The following is a 21,292-nucleotide window of genomic DNA, read 5'->3' on the forward strand; positions in this document are numbered from 1 at the left end:
TGTGAGATCTTGGAAGATTCTGTGGACTGTGGAGGACTGGCTTGTGAGTTTCCAGATGGGAATAAGGACTTAATTACAAACAATACCAGGGACCATTTATGTGATATTTTAGTTGAGAATTTGTGTGAGCATGTCATGCTGGAGCTGAAAAATCATCTTTGACTAATGATTGATCAGCATCATTGAGGTGAAATTTTCTGTGGATAAGAATGAATATCCTCAGATTATGCACACAGAAGCTGTGGTCCAAGGAAGCTATGTATATATTTTAAGTTGGAAGCTAATCTTTGCAACACCAAAGAGACTCACATATTAGTGGTTTGGAAGGCATGAGAATTACAGGATTGAAAGGGTCATAAAAAGAATGTGATGCTTGCACCTCGTGGCAGTGGTGAAGTCCCTGGAGAGATACCACTAGTGAAAGTGAAGAAGCCTCAGCTGTAGCAAATATATCAGAATCATGGAGATACCAGGATCGTGAGATACCCAACACCACCAGCAACAAATATGGAATGGAGTCAATCTGGGCCTTTATAAGACACATGGTGTGGGTTGTGGATGGCAGAGATGAAGTATCTGGCTTCTCAAGCCCTTTGGAGCCCATAAGATCATGAGTGAATCTCTGATGAGACATTGGGCTAAATTGCTGAACATCTTTGTTTTGCTTAAGTGTGTTAGCTTTATGTTATAGTTCTTCCCATTTGGAATAAAAAACTCTATGTAACTTGTTTTTTATTTTATAGCCCCCCCCCCAAAGTTGGGAGATTTTGTAGCTTTAAACCTTCTTCTTGTTCCCAAGATCTCATGTAAATATAATATAAAAAACACTCCAAGGTACAAAAATCTCACATGTTTGTGGGTCACATTGACAAAGAGTGAGTGTCCTGGTTAGTCTTGGTTACTAATTTAACATATCCTAGTTTCACCTGATAGGAGAAGCCATAATTAAGGAATTGCCTATATAAAGTTAGTCTGTCGGTGTGGATATGAGGGATTGTCTTTATTAGTAATTGATGTAAGAGAGGCAACAAACTGTGCCCAGCACCATGCCTTGGCCAGAAAATCCTGGATATATATATACAAACTTGCTAAGCATGAACCTTTGACTGAGCCAGTGAACAGCATTCTTCTATGATTTTTGATTTCAGGTTTTTTCTCATGTTTCAGGTTGCTTCTCATGATTCTTTTAATTATAATATCAGAAAGGCACCCAGAACATTCAAAATATGAGCTTCAGTGAATCAATAAGAAAAAAATAAGAGTCTCAATAAATATTCATACAGTAAAAACATTTTTCATGATTGTAGTTTTTATACTTATAATACCTCACAGTCATCTGAGATCCAAAACTATCAACTATAAAATTTCATGAATCAACAATATACAAGATCCAAATTGTATTCTATTCTGAGTGGTTGATGAAATATCATGCTGTCATGTTCTGCCTCCCCTGAAATGTGAATAATTCTTCTCTTCATTGTATTCATGTTGTGTATGCCAGTTAGCTTTTAGCCATTTTATAGTCATTATTGTCATCATATAGACTGAGGTGGAATCACAGTACTTAAAAGCAAGTAACCCTTATGTAGTAGCCTAAGTATGGGCCACAATGTTTTTACCATTCGACTCACTTTCTTTCATCACTTGGTACAGTATCTTCCAGACAATACATCAGCTGTGAGTACAGTTTTACGAAGTATTGAGATACAGAAGATAAAAACATGTTATAGCATATTCTATGATTTTTATCAACCTCTAACTACATCTAATTTATAAATTGAAATCAATTGTAGGAATATACAGCAAGAAAAAAAAGTACACATAGGTATTTGTACTATTTATGCTTTAAACATTAAATGAAGGTCTTGGATCTTATTCCCTGCTGATAAAGGAAACTATTAGATATATTTTCATTGCTATTTCTGGGTAAGAAATTTAATTTTCCAACAGCACAACAAGTCATAGATATCTTTGGTTGGTCATATTTAATCTATCTTTTCAGTTCAAGATACAATAAAATTTCTCAAAGACATTTGTAAAGATTATTATAGATTAACCAAGACATGAAACCTATGAAACACATATAAATCATTCTTTTCTAATACACGATTTAAAGAGATTCAATTAAGGATCTTGATGTACAAAATTGATGCTTTCTAAACCAATTAGAACTTAAGAAATAGAATTGCAAACTAGACTGTGTGTCTCATAGAAATGAAACAGGTAAGAAACCAGTATTTTGAGCAAGAGTAAAGGAATATGGTAGTTACACTGGAAGGAATTGTAGTTTATAGTTTGATCCTGGAGTTTCTTGGGCAGTGTAGATTAAACTCCCACTGAAGAAGGAACTGACTGTTATTGCTAACCTGAGGGCTGAAGATAACAACTTTAAGATTTCCTGCAGCTCCAGTTAGTGTGGTGGCTGGGAAATGAAATTTGGGTTCTAGGAATGCATGACTTAGCCTTGCGATGTAATGTGACATTTATTTGGATAGGCCTGATAAATTGACTCTTTTGAAGAACAGTATTTATATCTTTATGCGAACTCTAGGTCCTTGCTTTAAAAAATGTAAACGTGCACTAATGTTAAAATAGCTTATTTTTGATGCTATTTTTTAATTTTTCTGATTTTGAGACTATAATGATTATGATACATCAAGTGAATAGATTTTGACTTTGATGTGTAAGATGGAATATACTTTAATAGAATTTTATTAAATGTCTTTTGGAAATCCAAACAGTGTGCTAATATTTTTCCTAGTAGCCTAAACAGACATTTATAGTAGATGATGTCATATATTTTATACCTTTCATTGACAATGTACCTTTTATCAGTCAATAGAGGCAAATGCCTTAATTTTTCCTGAAGTATGTTTTTCAGTTTTTTGCAAGATGGTTGCAGTATCACAGATCTTTAGAGACATACAACTGATACAATTTTGTTTGTAAAGAAAATCACTGAATAAATGAGCATGTTGCAGCAACAGATATTTTAAAATGTTTGCAATGACAGATATTTTAAAATGTTAATTTTAGTAATGTGTATTAAAATAAATTGTGAGGAAAATGAAGAGATTGTTTTCTATATTTAAAGAAAAGTAGGGTCTATACATTTAGAGATATTCTAAACCCTAAATGAATATATGATCTGAAATTATTCTGAGAAGCTTATGGAACATAATTTGGGCATTTCTGATTTTGATTTAGCTTACAAAGTACAATTTATTGGAAAATGTAATATAGATCCTGCTTGTGGTATTCTTTCCTTATGAGTAATTTATTGCCTCAAATGGATATGATAAAAAGGTATATAAGAACCAGGTACATTAGTTTATACCTGTCACCCCAATACTAGGGAGGCTAAGGCTGGAGGGTGCCATGAGTTCAAGGTCAGTCAAGGATGTATGGTAGAACTCTATCCAGAAACAGATGTACAAAAAAATTCTTATAATGTGTTAATAGATCTTCTAAATTATGTTTTTCTTCTTATCTTTCCTTGAAGGAACAGCCTTTAAGAACTGGAAGATGAAAGCTCCCATTCCACATTTGATTCTCTTATATGCTACTTTCACTCAGAGTCTGAAGGTTGTGACCAAAAGAGGTTCTGGTAAGATGTGCCTCTTTTAGTTTTCATTATTTTTTTTTCATTTAAAGTGATTGTGACCTGTACATATGTGTTATTTGTGAGAGGTTGAAAAGGGTTAAGAATTCATGCTCTATAGATATCATAGAGATACAGGGATACAATGAAGAATATTAAGAGGCAATTACAAAAGTACTAGTGTGTGGAAATTAATTTGGCTTATCTTGTTTATTTCCACAAATCTAGAACTTGGATAGGTGCTATAACAAAAGTTTGGATTTAGATTCTGTTAAACAATGTGAGTTTTTATGTTCTTTTACTGAGTATCTTTGTTTTATAGAATATTATTGTTTATTATTTTACCTTACTTTATAATACTATTATTTCCTAATTAGTTATGTCTATAGTGGATTCTTTTAAGGGTTGTATTTCAGCGGTTTTGCTGAATTACTTGGAAGGATTTAAAGTAAAAATAGTTTCATTTAAAAAGAGGATGTGGCATTTACCGTAATATTTTAGAAAAAGAAAGAGAGTAGAATGATAAAGAAACACAATGGTGACTCAATTATTGTTGAAACCCAGATTGTTATTAGGCATCTTTAGTGTCCAGTTGCCACTTCATAATTGGAGTTAGGGAATCATATAACACTTCATAGTTGGAGTTAGGGAATCATATAACACTCTACTGAATACATACATATTATTGTGAAGTTCTTCTGTTTATAAGGTATAGATATGATTTATCATTGCCATTTTCCCATTTCACATGGGGTTATTCTAGTTTTGAAAATAAAACTTTCAGGCATAAAGGAAGAATAGAGAAATTGAGATGAACTGCTCCAGCTACATTGCGTTCTCTCTAAGGTCTTAAGAGTCAAAAACAAAGATTGAGTTGAATCTCAAAATATTGTAGTGTTGTGATACCGTTATTTGGCTAATATAGCATCTGCCTCATGTTGATGGGATAGTAGAAACTACCATATCAAGAAAGAGTGGACAGCACTTCAACTTTTAGGAAGCCCCTTCTGCAGATGAGGTTTGTGGAGAAATTGGGAAAAGATTTGTGTGCAGGTTCAGTGCAAGGTTGTTTTACTGAGCCTATTAGTGACCCTGGAACATCTTGATTATGCTATTTAGACATCATTGCTGTGGTTGTAGGACCTGAAAAATAGTGTTTGTGTTTTTTTTACATTATTCCATCTACTTTTGTGGATATTTTTAAATGCAAGAAAATAATAAACTGAGATTATGATTGTTGATTAAATCTTAAAATCTTCATTTTCCTGGTTATTATAGCTTATTACAAAAAATATGTTTTTTTTTGTTCTTTGTGCGTATGTCAGATGTATGATTTATTGAAATGCAAATGTGACCTTTTTCTCATCATAAAATAGTGGTGACAGGTCTATTCTATATAAGTTCTGCTTTTGCAGCAAATATTACTTTGGTTTTTAATCAAAGTGGTACATTTTTTTGTATTTGAGAACTATGGTACAGAACTAAAAATGTGAGACAACTAGACAGTTCATATCTCTTGCTCTGGAGACTTAGACAAAGCTCAATTACTTGTTTCAAATGTAAACCAAATTTTATTGATATGAATCCATATTAGGAAAATATTATTAACATGGTGTCCTAAATTAGACAGGAATTCTAATATTTTGTACTCTTCAGTTTATGAATACAATTGTCACATACATACTTCTCATCTCTCAAACTAAATGTGTCTTTATTTACTTATACAAAAGCAAAAAAGGTAAGTGAAACATTTGCCTTGCTAATTCTTATCTGTGATTTGAATTGTGACTGATTCGTCTCAATGTGTATGTTAAGATTCAGATGAATGTTAGGTGGTTTTTGGGTAATAAGTGTAAAAATTGAGATTCAATATTTTTTTCATAAACTGTCCTAGCATTCACTCATTTTAAATATGTTTGTTACCATGGCTGCTATCTTTGAGAGAAACAGGTATATGTAACTTACTGAATAGAATCATTACCGATCTCCATAGATCAAAAAGAGGATGCTTTGGCATCTTCACCTTAAAAGATAAATGGCTTAATGTTCACACCCATCCCAACTGATAAAACCAGAAGGACCAAGGCCAGAGAATCATAATCAATTTTGATGTTTGATATTGCACATTAACTAAGAGGGATGTTTATTTATATTATTCTTATTTATTTTTCTTATGATTTCATGAATCTTTAGAAGGTTTAACAAACAAAATTCAAAATATAATGCATTTCAAGTGTATTATGCTGGAATATTATTTTTACTTTACTGTGACCACAAAGAACAGAAGTAGATACTTCAATAATTAATAACATAAAAACATGACTAAAATACACAATGTAATGTTGAGTTTTATGACATGTGGATTATGTGTAATGTTTTTTTTTCTGACTAACACATACAGCCATTCCATAAAAATTTAGAAGGAAGTATTTGTTTCTCATTAGTAAAACTAATTGGAAAGTAATAGGAGCTCTTATATAAACAGAGGTGCATTATTTTTATTGCCTTGGCTTACACCCCTATTGCTGTTAATTTAAGGGGCAAATTAAAACTAATAAGGCATTTACATTATTATAGCTTCCTGAATTCAAGTGTTCAAAATGCAAATTCATGTTTCATTTAACTAATAATTTCTGATATGTGTATGATATGAAACTTGAAGATTGAATTTGGTCACTCAAGTAATGATCGAACATTGTGCATACCTCGAGAATTAAGAATTTTAATGGGAGCAATTGTTACTGTGCAATTGATTGTTTTATAAAACAATTTTACATGTAAAATCTAAGCAATCCTTGAAGGGACATACTACTATTATTGCTACTCCCCACAAATGTGTAAAATGTCACAATTTAGTAACTAAGCATTTGAGTTTATTAAATTGTTGAATTTTTTGCAAAAGCATATAAACAAATATTTCCTTTAAAATTTTTTTGTGTCTCAACCAAAATATACAGTCTAGCTTAATATTCCTGTTTGATTTTCCCTTGCTTTTTTCTAGTCTGTTCACCACCTTTCCTCCTCTCCTCTCCATTCTTCACTTCCTTATTTTACGTTCCGCTTCTCCTCTCCTATCCCTTCCTGGGATCCTTTCCCCTCATTTCTAAGTCCCAAATTCTTTATCTCCATGACTCTTCCCCTTCTTTTTTTGTACAGTTTTTCAAAAAAAAGACCAAATAAACAAAAAACAAAAACAACTCACATTGATGTTGCTACTGTGTCTTCGTAGAAATGATTTAATCTGTCTGTCTTGTGAATGCTAGGCAAGTGGTCTATCACAGAAACATAACCCACATTTCCATAAATAAAAATTTGATCCTCTCTTGTGCTAAGATTGCAAGTGTACACCAACATATACAACTAGTGCTTTTGAACTATAAAAATATAATTATTTTTTTCCAGAAAGATAAATTCCAGCATGTTCTTTTTTAATATACAAAACAACTATAAGAAATCAACTAGGGCTCATTGATATATCTTTTTTTGTTTTTCAATCAGTTGGTTTTTGTTATTTTATTAGTTCTTTGAGAATTTCATATGATGTATTTGTATCATATTTACATGTTATCCAACTCCTCCTAGATCCACCCCTCCTTTCTTGCCCACATAACCTTCTGTCCTTTTTTTTTTATTTTCTGAGCCTCTATAATCATGGAAATACCTTAATAAGTGAATGATTAAGTGCATTAGTATGTGATGTGTGGTTTAGTATTCAATAAAAATGATACAAGGCAAGCACACATAATAGTTTAAAAAAACAATAGAGACATTTACTGTAGTTGACTGTGCTTCTAGACACTCATATTAATCTTAGCGCAAACTTGATATGCAGAGTGAGTTCTAGGCTTTATGAGGTCTATACAGAGAACCTACATTGGAAGATATATATATATATATATATATATATATATATATATATATATATATATAGAGAGAGAGAGAGAGAGAGAGAGAGAGAGAGAGAAGGAGAAAAGAAAGAAAAAGAGTAAGCTTGTTTATATTTCTTAAAGTTTATATCTTAAATGGAGATCATTGTATTGCTTGAGACTAGTGAAAAGGAAAAGAGCAACTCAGGATAAACAACACCTAGGACATGTTAGGGGTTTAAATGAAGACAAAGAACTTTTACAGACCATAAGTGTTTTTGAAGTTTTGGAATATAGTCCACAATCTGTTAGAAAGAGAAGTGGTTCTTCAGATATTTCTGTAATGGAATTTTACTGGAGCAATGCTGGCTTAAAGTGGTATTAGTATTTTTGTGCAGAGAGTTTGCTTTGGATCATATTGATCAGAAATTGCCATCTTGTGGAGTATAACTCTTGATAGACATATGTAAAGTTGAGGATATAAAAATGTTTTCATATTTATTAGAGCCTATAGAGAGGAATGAGTGGACATGTTACATAAATCATAAAGTTCATATTTTTCTACAGAAGATTAATGATACATAAAAATTCCCTAAAGCAGTAAGCTGGTACACAGTAAGGGGATTGCTACAGGGAGTTGGTCTTCTCTTTATTCTAGGACCTGACAAGAGACACCTGTTTGTGTTAAATGATTTAGAAGAAATTCTTCCTGACAGCAAGAGGAAGACAAACCTCGAGAGGTTTATTAAAACCACAGTTTGGGCTCTGACAATTTCTAAATGTAAACAGTGGATAAATATTGAAAGACACAATTTAGTTCCTAGGTTTTCTTTATTTACGGGTCTTTGTTTCTTTAAGTAATAGACATTATACTACAAAACAAGTGGAATTTAACTGTATAGAAAGGAAAAAGGCATATGGAGTACTTGTACCTCATGCCAATGTGATTTGTGTTTATCAGTTCTTTCAGGCATTTCTGGAAGTCAATGAACTCAATTCTACATGATTACGAGACAACGTAGTCTCTCTTCCTTTGCCTTTAGTTCACTGCCAAGTGTTTATTTTTCTTCATTTGCTTTTGGGATAGTTTATAAATCCAAACTTCTGAGACTTTTCTTACATTTTAAAGTTAAAAATGCAGAATGTTTATTTAGTGGAACAATTATCTTACACTTTTGTACATTTAAAAAAAATGAAAGCTTGAAATGAGATATATCATAAGCTCCATTATATGTGAGATAATGCCTTTAGTTATAGTAAGTCTGACAAATATAGAAGCCAGTACCTAACCACCAAAAATCCATTCCGTTTCTTTTTCTAATAATCATCTATGGTATACCTTTGAATTTCACTGCCAAATTAATTTTCTTTGTCAATGCAACTTTATATAATTGTTATAGATTAATGCCAAATGTGGATAATTATGATTGTTAATGGTCAGTTTGCATGGATAAGTTAAAAGTTAACATGTATAATACTTTCAAGAAGACTCTCATGGGATGTACTATTTCAAGTTAATAAACACAGCAGAATGGCACTACATGAGGATAATAAAAAAGAAAAATATATTATGCTATATATGTAATGTTAAGATGAAGGACTGAGATAGTACCATTAATCAGTACGCTACCAATGCTTTTTTTAGCAGATTAGCACAGTTATGACGCTTTAGTTTTTAATCTTATATTTATTGAAGATAACAGTTCAAATCAATTGGAATTTGGGAGATTATAGAAAAGACTCCATCTTTTTGTATCCTTGGCCTTTGGTTGTTTTGTGGTTGCACATCTCTCTAAATGTGCTTCCAGTGTCACATATCTTTCTCTGACTCAGACTACCTTGACTCCTTTCCACCTTATAAGCGCTTGGGATTATTCTGGGTATTCTGAAACAAGGCAGGATGATCCCTCTAGCAATTAAGTCCTTAATTTAATCAAATTTGCAAAGTCCCCCTTTTTAGGTAATATATCATAGTCCCAGGTTTTAGGAATAAGAATGGAAGCACATTTCCACTGATAGGTACTTAGCTTACCCCAACTTGATTTTCCAATTCAAATATCAATCTTACTGAACTGGATTGGAGACTGCTGAAAGAATGGTCATTCAGAGACCAGACAGAAATAGGAGAAAGAAGAAAAAATAAATTGTATGGTTTTGCTAAATGGGCCAGAAGATCTCTGAGGTCACGGCAGCGAAAAAGGAGACATATAGAATGAAAAGGAACAAGAAACGAAGGTCAGAGGAAAGAGAAGAAAGAGGGACTATGAGGGAGAAAAGCAGCAATGAGACTTAAGGAGACTTTAAAATATGGGAATACTTAAGTTACATTCTCACTCCACAAAATGCTTTCAGAAACAAACCCTTTTTGCTTGTGTTAGCTTGAAAAAGGTATCTGTCCTTTTCAAGGGGCATAAAGGAGAACTGGACACAGAAATGACTTTCTGAGTTATAGTCAAAGCAGTGAGGGTAGGGAAGACAGAAGATACCAATTTTTAAAGTTAGAATCCATTGAGCTTGATGAGCAGTTAGATATAGGAGGTTGGAAAGAAAGTGGCAAAAAAAATCATTCTGTAATGGGAGGATCGTGATTCCCTCAATCATACTAGAGGCTTTAGAAGCAGAGAAACTTGAATGACAACTTATTTAAAGGGAACAATAAGAAGACTTAAAACAATATAGTGGGGGTAGAATGTAAAGGTATTCCATGTTCTATAAATGATTTTATATTTTATCTTGCAGGGTAAAATCTTAGCTTAGTGTTTAATTACTTTAAATCCATTCTGTTAGAAATTTAGTATGTATATCTTAGAAGACCTACTTACTGTGCTGTTTTCTGTGCATGATTAAGATGAAGCTACTTGTCTAGTTAACACAGCTTCACACATCTGTATAACTCCAACAGGAAGTCTGCCTTTACACAGAAAGACATAATGGAGTACAATATTCTTTTAGACAGCTGATCCTCCCAGTGAGACAGACTGGTGGGATTTACGAGTGACCAGTGAAGAACTCGATGAAAATCGTACTGAGATTTATTGAGATCCTGGAAAGGAATAAAAAGGATTTAGAAAATATGTTTCTAAAGGAGAATTAATAGTATCAAGTGGATATTGGGATGGATTATGAACTAATTTGAGAAGATATATTAATGGTGTTACTGTTTACAGAGGAAAGGAGAGCCGTTTATTCAGGCTAGGAGATGGAAGTAGTTTAGTTGTGGCAGTATGAGCTGTGACAGTGTGAATATTGAGCTGATGAATTTTTTTTTACCTATAATTCCTATGGATTCAGTGAGAAATCTAATTAAGAGGGTTACTTAAAACAATAGAGATCAATTGATTCACAGTTTTTGAGATGAGACTTCTGAAATCAAAAGTCATACCTCTAATGACCCGGAGCTTCATGGCAGAATACTTCATTGGATTACCTAGATTCTGGAGGTTTCAGCTGAGCTGGGCTTTGTGGATTTCACTGCACCCTTACATGGTATTTTTCTGATTTTTTCACATAAGTGGTTTTAGTATTTACTTTTGATGATTCTTAACGATTATCCTTATTGCATTAGCAAATGGACTGCGGGCTCAAGGATATCTTCAGAGTTATAAGTGGCCAGACCTTTTAGGATGAAGCACTTTTCACTAGACTATGAAAATCAAAGCAATAAGCATAGATTTTGTTTATCCTAATATTGAGTGCAGAGTGATAGAATAAGACCGTCTAGAGAAAACAGGAAGGAAATGAGAGGATCAATTGACCTTGAAGAGGCTGTAAGACAAAGAGCCGCCTGTCATGCCAAGTAATGAAAAGAAAGATTGAAGAGGAAAAAGGAGAATTAGGACTTTCCTGGAAACCAAGAGAGGAGAAATCTTCAAAATGAGAGGGTGATTTAAATTCTGGAGGCAAGTAAGACAGTGAAAATAAGCCACTAAATCACAATTTAGAGGAAGGGAGAGGCTGAGAGGAAATGGAGTGTGAAAGCAGTTGATGTAATATATATATATTTTGTTTCTGTTTATTATTTTTGAGTATTTCATAAAAGAATATTGCATTTATATCATTCCCCCCTCTCTACTCTCTTTTCAACTTATCAATGTCCCACAAATCTTCTCAAATTCATGTACATTTGTAAGCATCCCTCTTATACAAAATCTCTGCATGAAATGCTACTTAGTTTGAAAGGTTTATTCAATGATTTTGAACTTAGAATTGTTTTCCTGTTTGGATAAAGCAAATGTAAACTTATTGGTTGTCCATATTAATTAAAATTATTCTACTAAAATTTTTTCTTTTCAGTCTAAATGTCTTTGACCCATATTGAAGTACATGTGACACACAATAAACCCAAGATAGGCTAGTACTACTGCACTTTAAATCCCTTAGTTCAGAGAAACTTCTGTAGTTAATCCTCATGTTGGCTATAGCCTGTTGTCAATTTATTTCTACAGAAAACTGATATTAGCATTTCAGTTTTCATCTACAATGATCACCAAAACACCTGTGTTCACTTATTTTTCAAGAAATGGTTTAGGTTGATCTGTAAATGTCATGAAATTTACAGCACAGGAAACAAAAGCACTGGGATTTCAACCCAGATCCTATTAAGCCTTTTTGAGTGGAATAAATCCTTTAATCTAAATCCTTTGTTTCTCATTCACAAAGGAGCAATTTTAAGTCACAACACCATCAGGAAAATGATGGTTCATGATTTTGTTAATTGAACAAGTACCAATAAACATTTTCAGGACAGACTCCGTGCTATAAAAATGACTTCTTTTGTTCTCCCACCTATTTTATGTATTAAAAAAATCAAGAATATTGGTATAGACACATTTTGAAACAAACACTAGTAACTTAAATTCATTGTTGGTTACGTTTTATTTTCTGCTGTACAGTTTGTGTTACCACCATGAACCAGAGAGTATCAGTTTAAAATGAAGGTTCAGTTAAGGAAGAACATGAATTTTGGTTACTGTTTAAAAACACTTGTTGTAATGGTACATTCCTTTGTCTTAATAGGCATGTTGCTTTTTCAGGCCTTTAATCCTAGCAGTAGAGAGGCTGAAGCAATTGGATCTCTGTGAGTTCAAAGACAACCTTGTATAAATAATGACTATCAGTCCATTGAGACACTGTGTCAAAAGATTTCTTTGCAGGTTACAATGTATCTAGGTAAAAGTGACTTTGACATTTCACAATAGTAAACTGTATTTTACTTCTTTAAAAAACTTATTTAAAATAGTTTCTTCTGGTAAATTTATGATACTTGTGTATTGGAAATTGTTGCCTGAAGACGAGCATAATAGGTAATATTTCCAAGCTTTAATATCTCTGGGCATTATACAACGATATTTTTTTTAAAGCTGTCACCGAGTCTCTGCTCCAAGTGTTCTCCAAATCATTTGTTATCTGTATTTTCCTAACCACATTGCAATATTTTTTGTTTATATTTGTGATGGAGGTGGGTAACTTTAACAGCTCAAATATGAAAATTACATGAACAATTCTGCAATTTCTGGATTCTATTTTCCTTCTATTCACTAGACTGTGTTTACAATAAGACATGAGACAATCTGAGAACAGCAAAGCCAAACGCAAGGAAATATTCACTAGGCCAAATTGTCTTGTTAAAATTATCTTCATACCCTTAAAGAGGAAGACTACAAAGAAATTCTTGGAGAGGAATATTTTAAATGAGGAACTTGTAGTCAGGTATTACACTTGTAATCTCAACACGCCAGAGGCACAGTCCAGAGAATTGCTTCAAGGTGGAAGCCCGGTTGCCTATACTGTGATTTTGAGTCTAGCCTACTTTTTCAGAGGTAGGAGGGGAGGAAGGAGTTGTAAATACTCTTTTAATTAAATGACACATAGTGCACACAAATGTATGCACATACAGATTTGTAAATGAACAGAACAACAAGCTTTCTACATTTTAAAAAAAGTTTATGTTTCCAAAGAGTGAAGAGATATATAGTGTGTAGAAATATCTTTGTCTGTTTTTAAACCATTTAAAGTTTCTTGTATGGAGGGAATTTTCAAAAGCAACAAAAAAAAAAATAACAAGCTGGGCAGTGGTGGCACACACCTTTAATCCCAACACTCAGGATGCAGAGGCAGAAGGATCTCTGAGATGGAAGCCAGTCTGGTTTATAGAACGAGTGCCAGGACACACTGCAAAGCTACACAGAATAACTCTTTCTAGAAAAAGAAAACACACATGGTTTTGTACACAAGTGTGAGTGTTTATTGAAGATATAACATTGACTGAGATCATCTATTCCAGGATATAAGATGAAAGTGTTTAGACATTTGTTTTTAGAAATTTGCCTTTCAGGATCCTCATGCAAACACTTGTGGGGAATTCAGTAAAAGAAACAAGTAGAGGAGCTTTTTCTTTTTTTCTTCTTTTTCTCCCTTTTGTTTAATCACTCCATTCTAACTCTACAAAATTCATGAGTCATAGTCTAAAGAGTATAGAATTTCCCCATAACTGTGGTGATTGTTTCTCTTGGAAGCATATGGAATATTATTTTCTGTAACAGCACACTTTTCACATTATAAAAACTTTTCTGCCTGTCATCACTTTGGTACTGGTAATGCTACAGGCATTATTGTTTTCTATTCATGAGTCAGTTCTGGTTACTTTTCATGTTCAGCATATTCTTTGTATAAAACAACTGTAAATGTGCAAGTGGACTAAATTCTTTAGGGATTAGAAATATGAACAGTACATCACCTCTGCTGTCAAAGATCTTACAAGGAATAAACAATACTAGATTCACAGATGTGATTTTCTATTTTTGTCCAAATTATCACGAATTTAGCGGCTTTAAGCAACACACATTTGCTGTATTCTGATTTGTGGAGGTTAAATTCTTAAAACCCAGGTGTTAGCACGGTCATAGTCCTTCAGCATGCTCTAGGAAAAAGTTCTATTTCTCAGTAATTTCCAGCTACTGAGAACCACTTCTATTAATGTGTTTTATGAAACCCAGTCTTCTAGCCTCTCTAACCTTTGCTTCCACTGTCCCAGTATTCTCTGACTCTTGCCGTCCTGTGATTATTATGGATCCCCCAGATTAATAATGACTACTAACATCTAAAAAAACATCTTTAATTTAATCACATATTTACTTATTTATTTTTAATTTTGTGGCTGTTTGTTGTCTGTGTGTGGATATGTGCATGTGAGTGCAGGTGTATGCAGAGCCCAGAAGCATCTCATTCATCAGCAGATGGAGTTGCAGGTGTTTGTGATCTTCCTAGCATGAGTATATAATATTGAAGTTGGATTGTCTGCTTACCTACACTTGGACTACTGAACCGTGTTGCCAGACCCCTAAGCATATCTTAAGGACCTCTTTTTCAATGCACAGAATTATATTCATGGGAAATAGGAGTCACACCTTTGGAGTATATCATGGTTACTGTGTCTATCATTATTCTCTCTGTCTATAGAAACTTTAGATTTTACCTCCTGAGTTTGTTGTTAGAGAACAGGAATGTTTTGATAAAACAGTGGTGAAGGAAAGGATGAGAATGTGGCAAAAGATAACTGGGAAGAGCTTTGCATTCCATTATAAGGTTAGCAAGGAACTAGGAATCACTGAAGAAATTCAAGCAAAAACTTAATAAAAGTAGTCTAACCAGATAGAATGGAAAGGATTCTAGTAGTCCAGGCAAGAAAGGCTTGAACTGGGGCAATAGTACTAAGACTCAAAAAGGACAGAAAAGGATACTGGTTGCTAGTAATAACTGGAATTAATTAAAATTGGTAACTGTACAGCTAAAAGAACAAAGAGAAGTTAACTGTCTGTTCTTACTGAATTTTAAATAATCTCTTAAACATTAACAGATAGCATAGTATTTCCAGTCTGTAGTCTTCCTTATCAAATACATATGTAGGTTTTCAAAACAATGTATCTTTTGTATTTTACATTAAGACTGAATAAAAATGACAGATTTAGAAACAAATATATCGCTTGTAGAAGATGTCTTCAATGGAGCATATCCCTAAAGTCAATTTCTCCTCAGAGCTCTTTTATTTTTTCTTATTTATTTATTTATTTTTGATTTTTCGAGACACGGTTTCTCCACAGCTTTTGGTTCCTGTCCTGGAACTAGCTCTTGTAGACCAGGCTGGCCTCGAACTCACAGAGATCCACCTGACTCTGCCTCCCGAGTGCTGGGATTAAAGGCGTGCGCCACCACAGCCTGGCCAGAGCTCTTTTAAATATATTCTGGTGTTGTGGTTAGAGTGCAGGATTGTATCAGTGAATCTTTTTTTTGGGGGGGGTCAAGTTAAAGATTTTTTTTTTAATTGAGAAAAGGGAAAAAAAGTTTCCCCCTCCTCCCAGCCTCCCATTTCCCTCCCCCTCCTCCCACCCTTCTCCCCCTCCCCCCACTCCACTCCCCCTCCCTCTCCAGTCCAAAGAGCAGTCAGGGTTCCCTGCCCTATGGAAAGTCCAAGGTCCTCCGCCCTCTGTCCATGTCTAGGAAGGTGAACATCCAAACTGGCTAGGCTCCCACAAAGCCAGAACATGAAGTAGGATCAAAACCCCGTGCCATTGTCCTTGGCTTCTCAGTCAGCCCTCATTGTTCGCCATGTTCAGAGAGTCTGGTTTTATCCCATGCTTTTTCAGTCATAGACCAGCTGGCCTTGGTGAGCTCCCAATAGATCAGCCCCCACTGTCTCAGTGGGTGGGTGCACCCCTCGTGGTCCTGACCTCCTTGCTCATGTTCTCTCTCCTTCTGCTCCTCATTGGGACCTTGGGAGCTCAGTCCAGTGCTCCAGTGTGGATCTCTGTCTCTATCTCCATCCTGTATCAGTGAATCTTTTACTGGAAATTTATGTGAAATATTTCAAGGTAACACGAAGAAAGACTATTTTTAAGGCTCCAGACTTCATTTAAATTATAACACTAAGTATGATAGTCACATATTTATATGTATACTCATGCACATAGGTATATAAAATATAAACAAATTGATTATGCATTAACAAAACACACTTTTATCAATGGGCTACTCTATGCCGGGTGTAAGACTTTAAAGGAAGCTAGGACATATGAGTGCTGTGTTTTTTAACATATTTTTTTAATTATAGTACTAAATAGTCTAAGCTTATTGAGTGTAAAATATACATGTTTATGGATGTGTCTCAAAAATCACTGCACTTAAGGGAGTTTTGCATAATTAATGCATTATACATATTTTATTTGGCTGTTGGATTTAAAAATATCATCATAGCACTCTGAATTGTACTGTGGTGATTTATGTGCTTGCCATAATTATTCTCAAATCCACGGAGTTCCTTAAGGAGTAACCTTGTATACTTAAACTTTATTCCCATTTATAAGGTCTCACTCACCCAGTATCTTGCACAGAGCATTGCAAGATCAATTGTTACACAAGGCAATGAACAGTTTTATAGGGGTCTGTATTTCTCTAGAAAGGGGAAAATACATTTTTTTACCTTTAATTCTTGGAATGATATGACCACTCCTGATTATTGAATCTAATTGCCCACTGGGTTTATCACAGCTAAAGATAGAATAACTGATGCTACACTAGAAAATGGATCTTGAGATGATATTTCTTCTGCTCATCTAAGGGGTGCTGTGTCCACACATTTTATTATTTGGAGGAATTTTGCAGAGCTTTCTTCCTTATCCTTCGGAGGTCTGGGCACATGTGTGACCAGGTAGGTCCCTTTGCGGTGGAAACCTTACAAGGAACCCTTAGTGGAATGGTGCCTGTGGGGAGTGAAACATGAGCCAAGGCAGCTGCTTGATGCCTACATTCCTCCCAAGACAGATCACAGCAAACCTTAGGAACACTGGTGAATTGAAGTGGCCCACAGCATTGAGGGTGTTTTATTTTAATTCAGAACATAAATTAGTTCAATTTGGTAACTGGCACATTCATTCTGCCACTCTGTAACTGACATGCCACTCTACAATGAACAGTGGTGACTTACTGTTTGTTTCAAAGGCATGTTTGCACTTTCATTGGGAGACATGCTTGGTTTGTTTTGTTCAATTTTTAATGATACATGATTTTATTTTAAATTTCTTTGGAAACTGCTTTGTATCCTAGGGTTTCAGGCTTTCTGTGGATTGAGAGGAGGTTATTACCTTCTAAGTTTTCAATTAGGAAAACAAAGGAAGTTTGGTAGCTCTACTGGGATCTTGTAAACCCTCTCAAAACATGCTCTGAATGAGACAATTTTTGTGCAACTAACTCTAATTGTCTGTAATGAGACAATCTACAGAGGCTAATTGAAGGGAGTCTCATTGTGCAGTATGTATGGAGTGATCCAACTTTGATTTGCTCCTCCAAGTTGTTTACTGTTAACTTATTTGGTTGCTGTTGTTTCCTTTGGTTTATCCTTCAATTGAGCAAGTAGATTTTTTTTTAAAGCAGTGCTTTCTATTTTATGAAGAATTTTATATTATGGACTTTTAAAAGATTGGGTTTATGTTTGCATATAGACTCTTTACAAACTGTGTGCTATGATTCCTAAATCTTTAGCTGTTCTTTATATAATATAAAACTTGTAGATTACTGATTTCTTTCCTTTGCCTGCTACCACGATGGTATTCAAATCTGTTTGGAGTCTAATGTTCTTTTGTTCTGAGTTACAGCTGGCACAAACAGAATCATATTTATTTATCACATTTTATTTCTTATAACCACGTTGTGAATAATAACACTGTTGATGTATTCTGAATGAGATAATAATGTATGAGCCACGAAAATGATGCCTGACATAGAAACTGGCATGTAATGAATTCCACTTATGCGGCTATTTTAATTTTGATTAAATTCTTTGATTTTCATTTTATGTCGTTTTTATGCCTACCAAATCTGTTTCCGCATGACTTAAAAAATAAAACTTTGAAACTTAAAATTTTATTATGCAGACCTCACATTATCCCAAGCTGATCAAGCCAGACAGTATAATTAAGGGAAAAAAATCTTTGTGTCTGTCATTCATTTTCTTATTCATGCTAAATTTGAATTTTACTTTGTGATCTTTAAGCAATCAAAAAAAAATAATCATATTATGGCTATGACACCTTTTGGATTCTGCTGTAAAAATTTCAAAAAACCTCCCTAAAATTTGATTACTCTATAAAACTTATTATGAGATTAAGGACATGAGGGAAGCTGAGTTTCTTTTCAGAAGATAGGGAAGAGAGAAATCTCAAGAAACAGGTACCAGGAAACACTGCATAGGAAGCTTGCTAAGAAGGACATCTAACATTGAGGATAGTGATCTATGTCTCTCAATTCTCTTTTCTTAGCCCAAGGATACACTTTTTTATTATACACTTCAGTCACAAAATGCTACCAGTTCACCTCACAGTAGACTGAGGGAGAAAATATGAGAAAAATTACGTCTGACTTAGATAACGTCTGTTCTGTATAGCAAAGAGAGTTTGTGATAAAAGTCAAGATTAGAAATATTGATATTAAATCCACATCTTCACTTAAGAAAAAGTATCTCCATCCTGTTTGAGAAATTCTAAATGTGACCAGTTAGTTTGTGAGACTACATGGTTATGTAATGCCATCTGCAAATCGGAGTCCAATGAAAAACGACCAAAATGTAATCTCAAGCTTGTGATTAAACTTAACATAAAGGGCTGTATCACTGGTAATTGCAAAGATAAACAACCAAGATAATCTTACACGGCTTTAAGAACAAGTGAGAAACCATTTTCCTGTGCTTAATATAAATGGAAATTTTCTTATTTTATCAAGATAATTTTGAAATTATAGGGTTAGTACAATTATACAGTTATATATTTAGATAATCTAATATTTACATTATATAAATATTAAGTAAGACACATATTTTAATACAAAATAAAACTTTCAGAAACCTTAACAAAGTATTGATTGTTGACATGTAAAATAAATTTTTTTAATTTATATTTTAGTTTATAATCCCAAACTGTGGAAGGGATTAAGTGTGTATTTCTAAATATTACTGGTTTTGTTCAGCAATTTTAAATCAATGTACTTTTATCCTCAATATTCCAAAGAACTATTATAGAGATAATATTTTTGGAGAAGTATCTCATTTGAAAGCAATGTTTTGAGACATGCAAATTAAAAGAGTAACCCCATTTTCTATCAAGTTTTACAAATGTTTCTTGGATTATTTCAGTTGTTTATTTTAATAGTGGGGGTTACAAGTGTGTTTACTTTAACTAGACGATTCTGGAGAGCTCATTAACTGACATAAAGGCAGTTATTTTTTTTCAAATAATGTGCCTGAAAGGTTTAAACTTATTATTCATTTAGCACATAATGTTTTGAGTAGTTGACCATGTACCACCACTGTTATAGCATTTGGGGTAAAATTATTTGTGCTTTTCTTATACAGGCTATAGCTTAGTGGACTTCAAATTTCATAATATTTAGTGTTTATAAATTAAAACAAAACAGCATAGCAGAGAGTTATTAAACTAGTTACTTCAGATAGTGTTCAGGAGTGTCTCCTTGAGAAGATATCATTTGAGGTTGCAAGAAAAGCCCATTGAATCAAATGGAAGAGTGAGTACCAATGGCATGAACCAAAAACACAGATGAAATTTCTAAGAAATATTATTAAAGCCTAGTACTTATCCACTTATCCCTAGTGCAAGAATTGGCTTTTTGGATTCCATTCCCTGTGGAGGAATACCTTGCTCAGCCTAGATACAGGAGGAGGGCCTTGGTCCTGCCTCAAGTCATGTGACAGACTTTGTTGACTCCCCATGGGAGTCCTCATCCTCTCTGAGGAGTGGATGGGGAGAAAGTAGGGGACTGGGCAGAGAATGGGAAGGAAAAAAGACTGGAATTTGTATGTAAAATAAAATTGTTTTAAAATTAAAAAAAACATTCAAGAAGGTCTATTTGCCTCAGGACACATGAAATATATGATAATTAAATCAAATTTTAATTTAAAAAGCAAAAATCTTCATGGTTTGCTAGATATAGACAATAACTCCAGCAGTAGAGTTTGCAAAAAGGTTGGAGAGCAATAATTGGAAAAATGCAGTAGAAAGAAATTTTGGAAAGTTAGACATGGCAGTAGGTCATGATTTGATAAGTGTGTTTTGTTTTCAGTGTAATATGCATCCATTAAAAACAATAAATGGAATACTGAAAGGTTATGATTCACATTTCAAAAACTGTGTGTGTGTGTGTATCTACATATGGGTATGTGTCCATGTGTATAGGTACTTGAAGATGGAGGTACTTGTGGTTTGCTATGGATATAGGACCTGAGCTAAGCGACTCTGCATGAGCAGTACATATTCTTCATTGTTGAATCATCTCTTTAGCTCTGTGATTCACATTTTTTCAAAGATTGCTATGTCTGTGAAATTAAAGGCTATCTAATTCATCCTAGAGGAAGGTAACTATTAGTAGGTATCAAGTGGAAAGCAGAGATGGCAAGCTAAATGATAATTGGATACAATTTAAAATAGAAACAAATAAGATTTGATGAAAAATGGGTTATAGATCATGAGGCTTATATGAGATATATGTAAAGAATATTGCTGGTTACTATATATTCTAGCAAATGGTTTGACAATGGGTCTATTTATTGAGATAGAGGAATCTGAAATGGTGTTAGTTTCTAGTTTAGATATATTTACTTTGAGATTTTTCATTTATAATTCTAGAGACTTCAAATTGTCTTCAACTAAATCAGCAGGCTACTCAGCACTGGACATCAAACTCAAAAGAACCATTGTCATGAAAACTGTACTTATGCATTTCACCTAAAATTATCAATCAGTCTGAGTGGAAACAGACCTAAAAT

General features: G+C 33.7%; 1 protein-coding gene across 1 annotated transcript in view; it reads left to right on the top strand.

Annotated features, from left to right (window-relative positions):
• Il1rapl1 (interleukin 1 receptor accessory protein like 1) overlaps positions 1-21,292 on the top strand; it is a 1,263,049-nt gene that overhangs the window by 193,245 nt on the left and 1,048,512 nt on the right. The window contains exon 2 of the mRNA XM_075958196.1: positions 3,503-3,607. Within this exon, the coding sequence (XP_075814311.1) occupies positions 3,526-3,607 (82 nt within the window). The 5' untranslated portion in view covers positions 3,503-3,525. The remainder of the gene's footprint in view (positions 1-3,502; positions 3,608-21,292) is intronic.

The sequence above is a fragment of the Microtus pennsylvanicus genome, chromosome X (genome assembly GCF_037038515.1).
Source record: "Microtus pennsylvanicus isolate mMicPen1 chromosome X, mMicPen1.hap1, whole genome shotgun sequence".
Taxonomy (NCBI): domain Eukaryota; kingdom Metazoa; phylum Chordata; class Mammalia; order Rodentia; family Cricetidae; genus Microtus; species Microtus pennsylvanicus.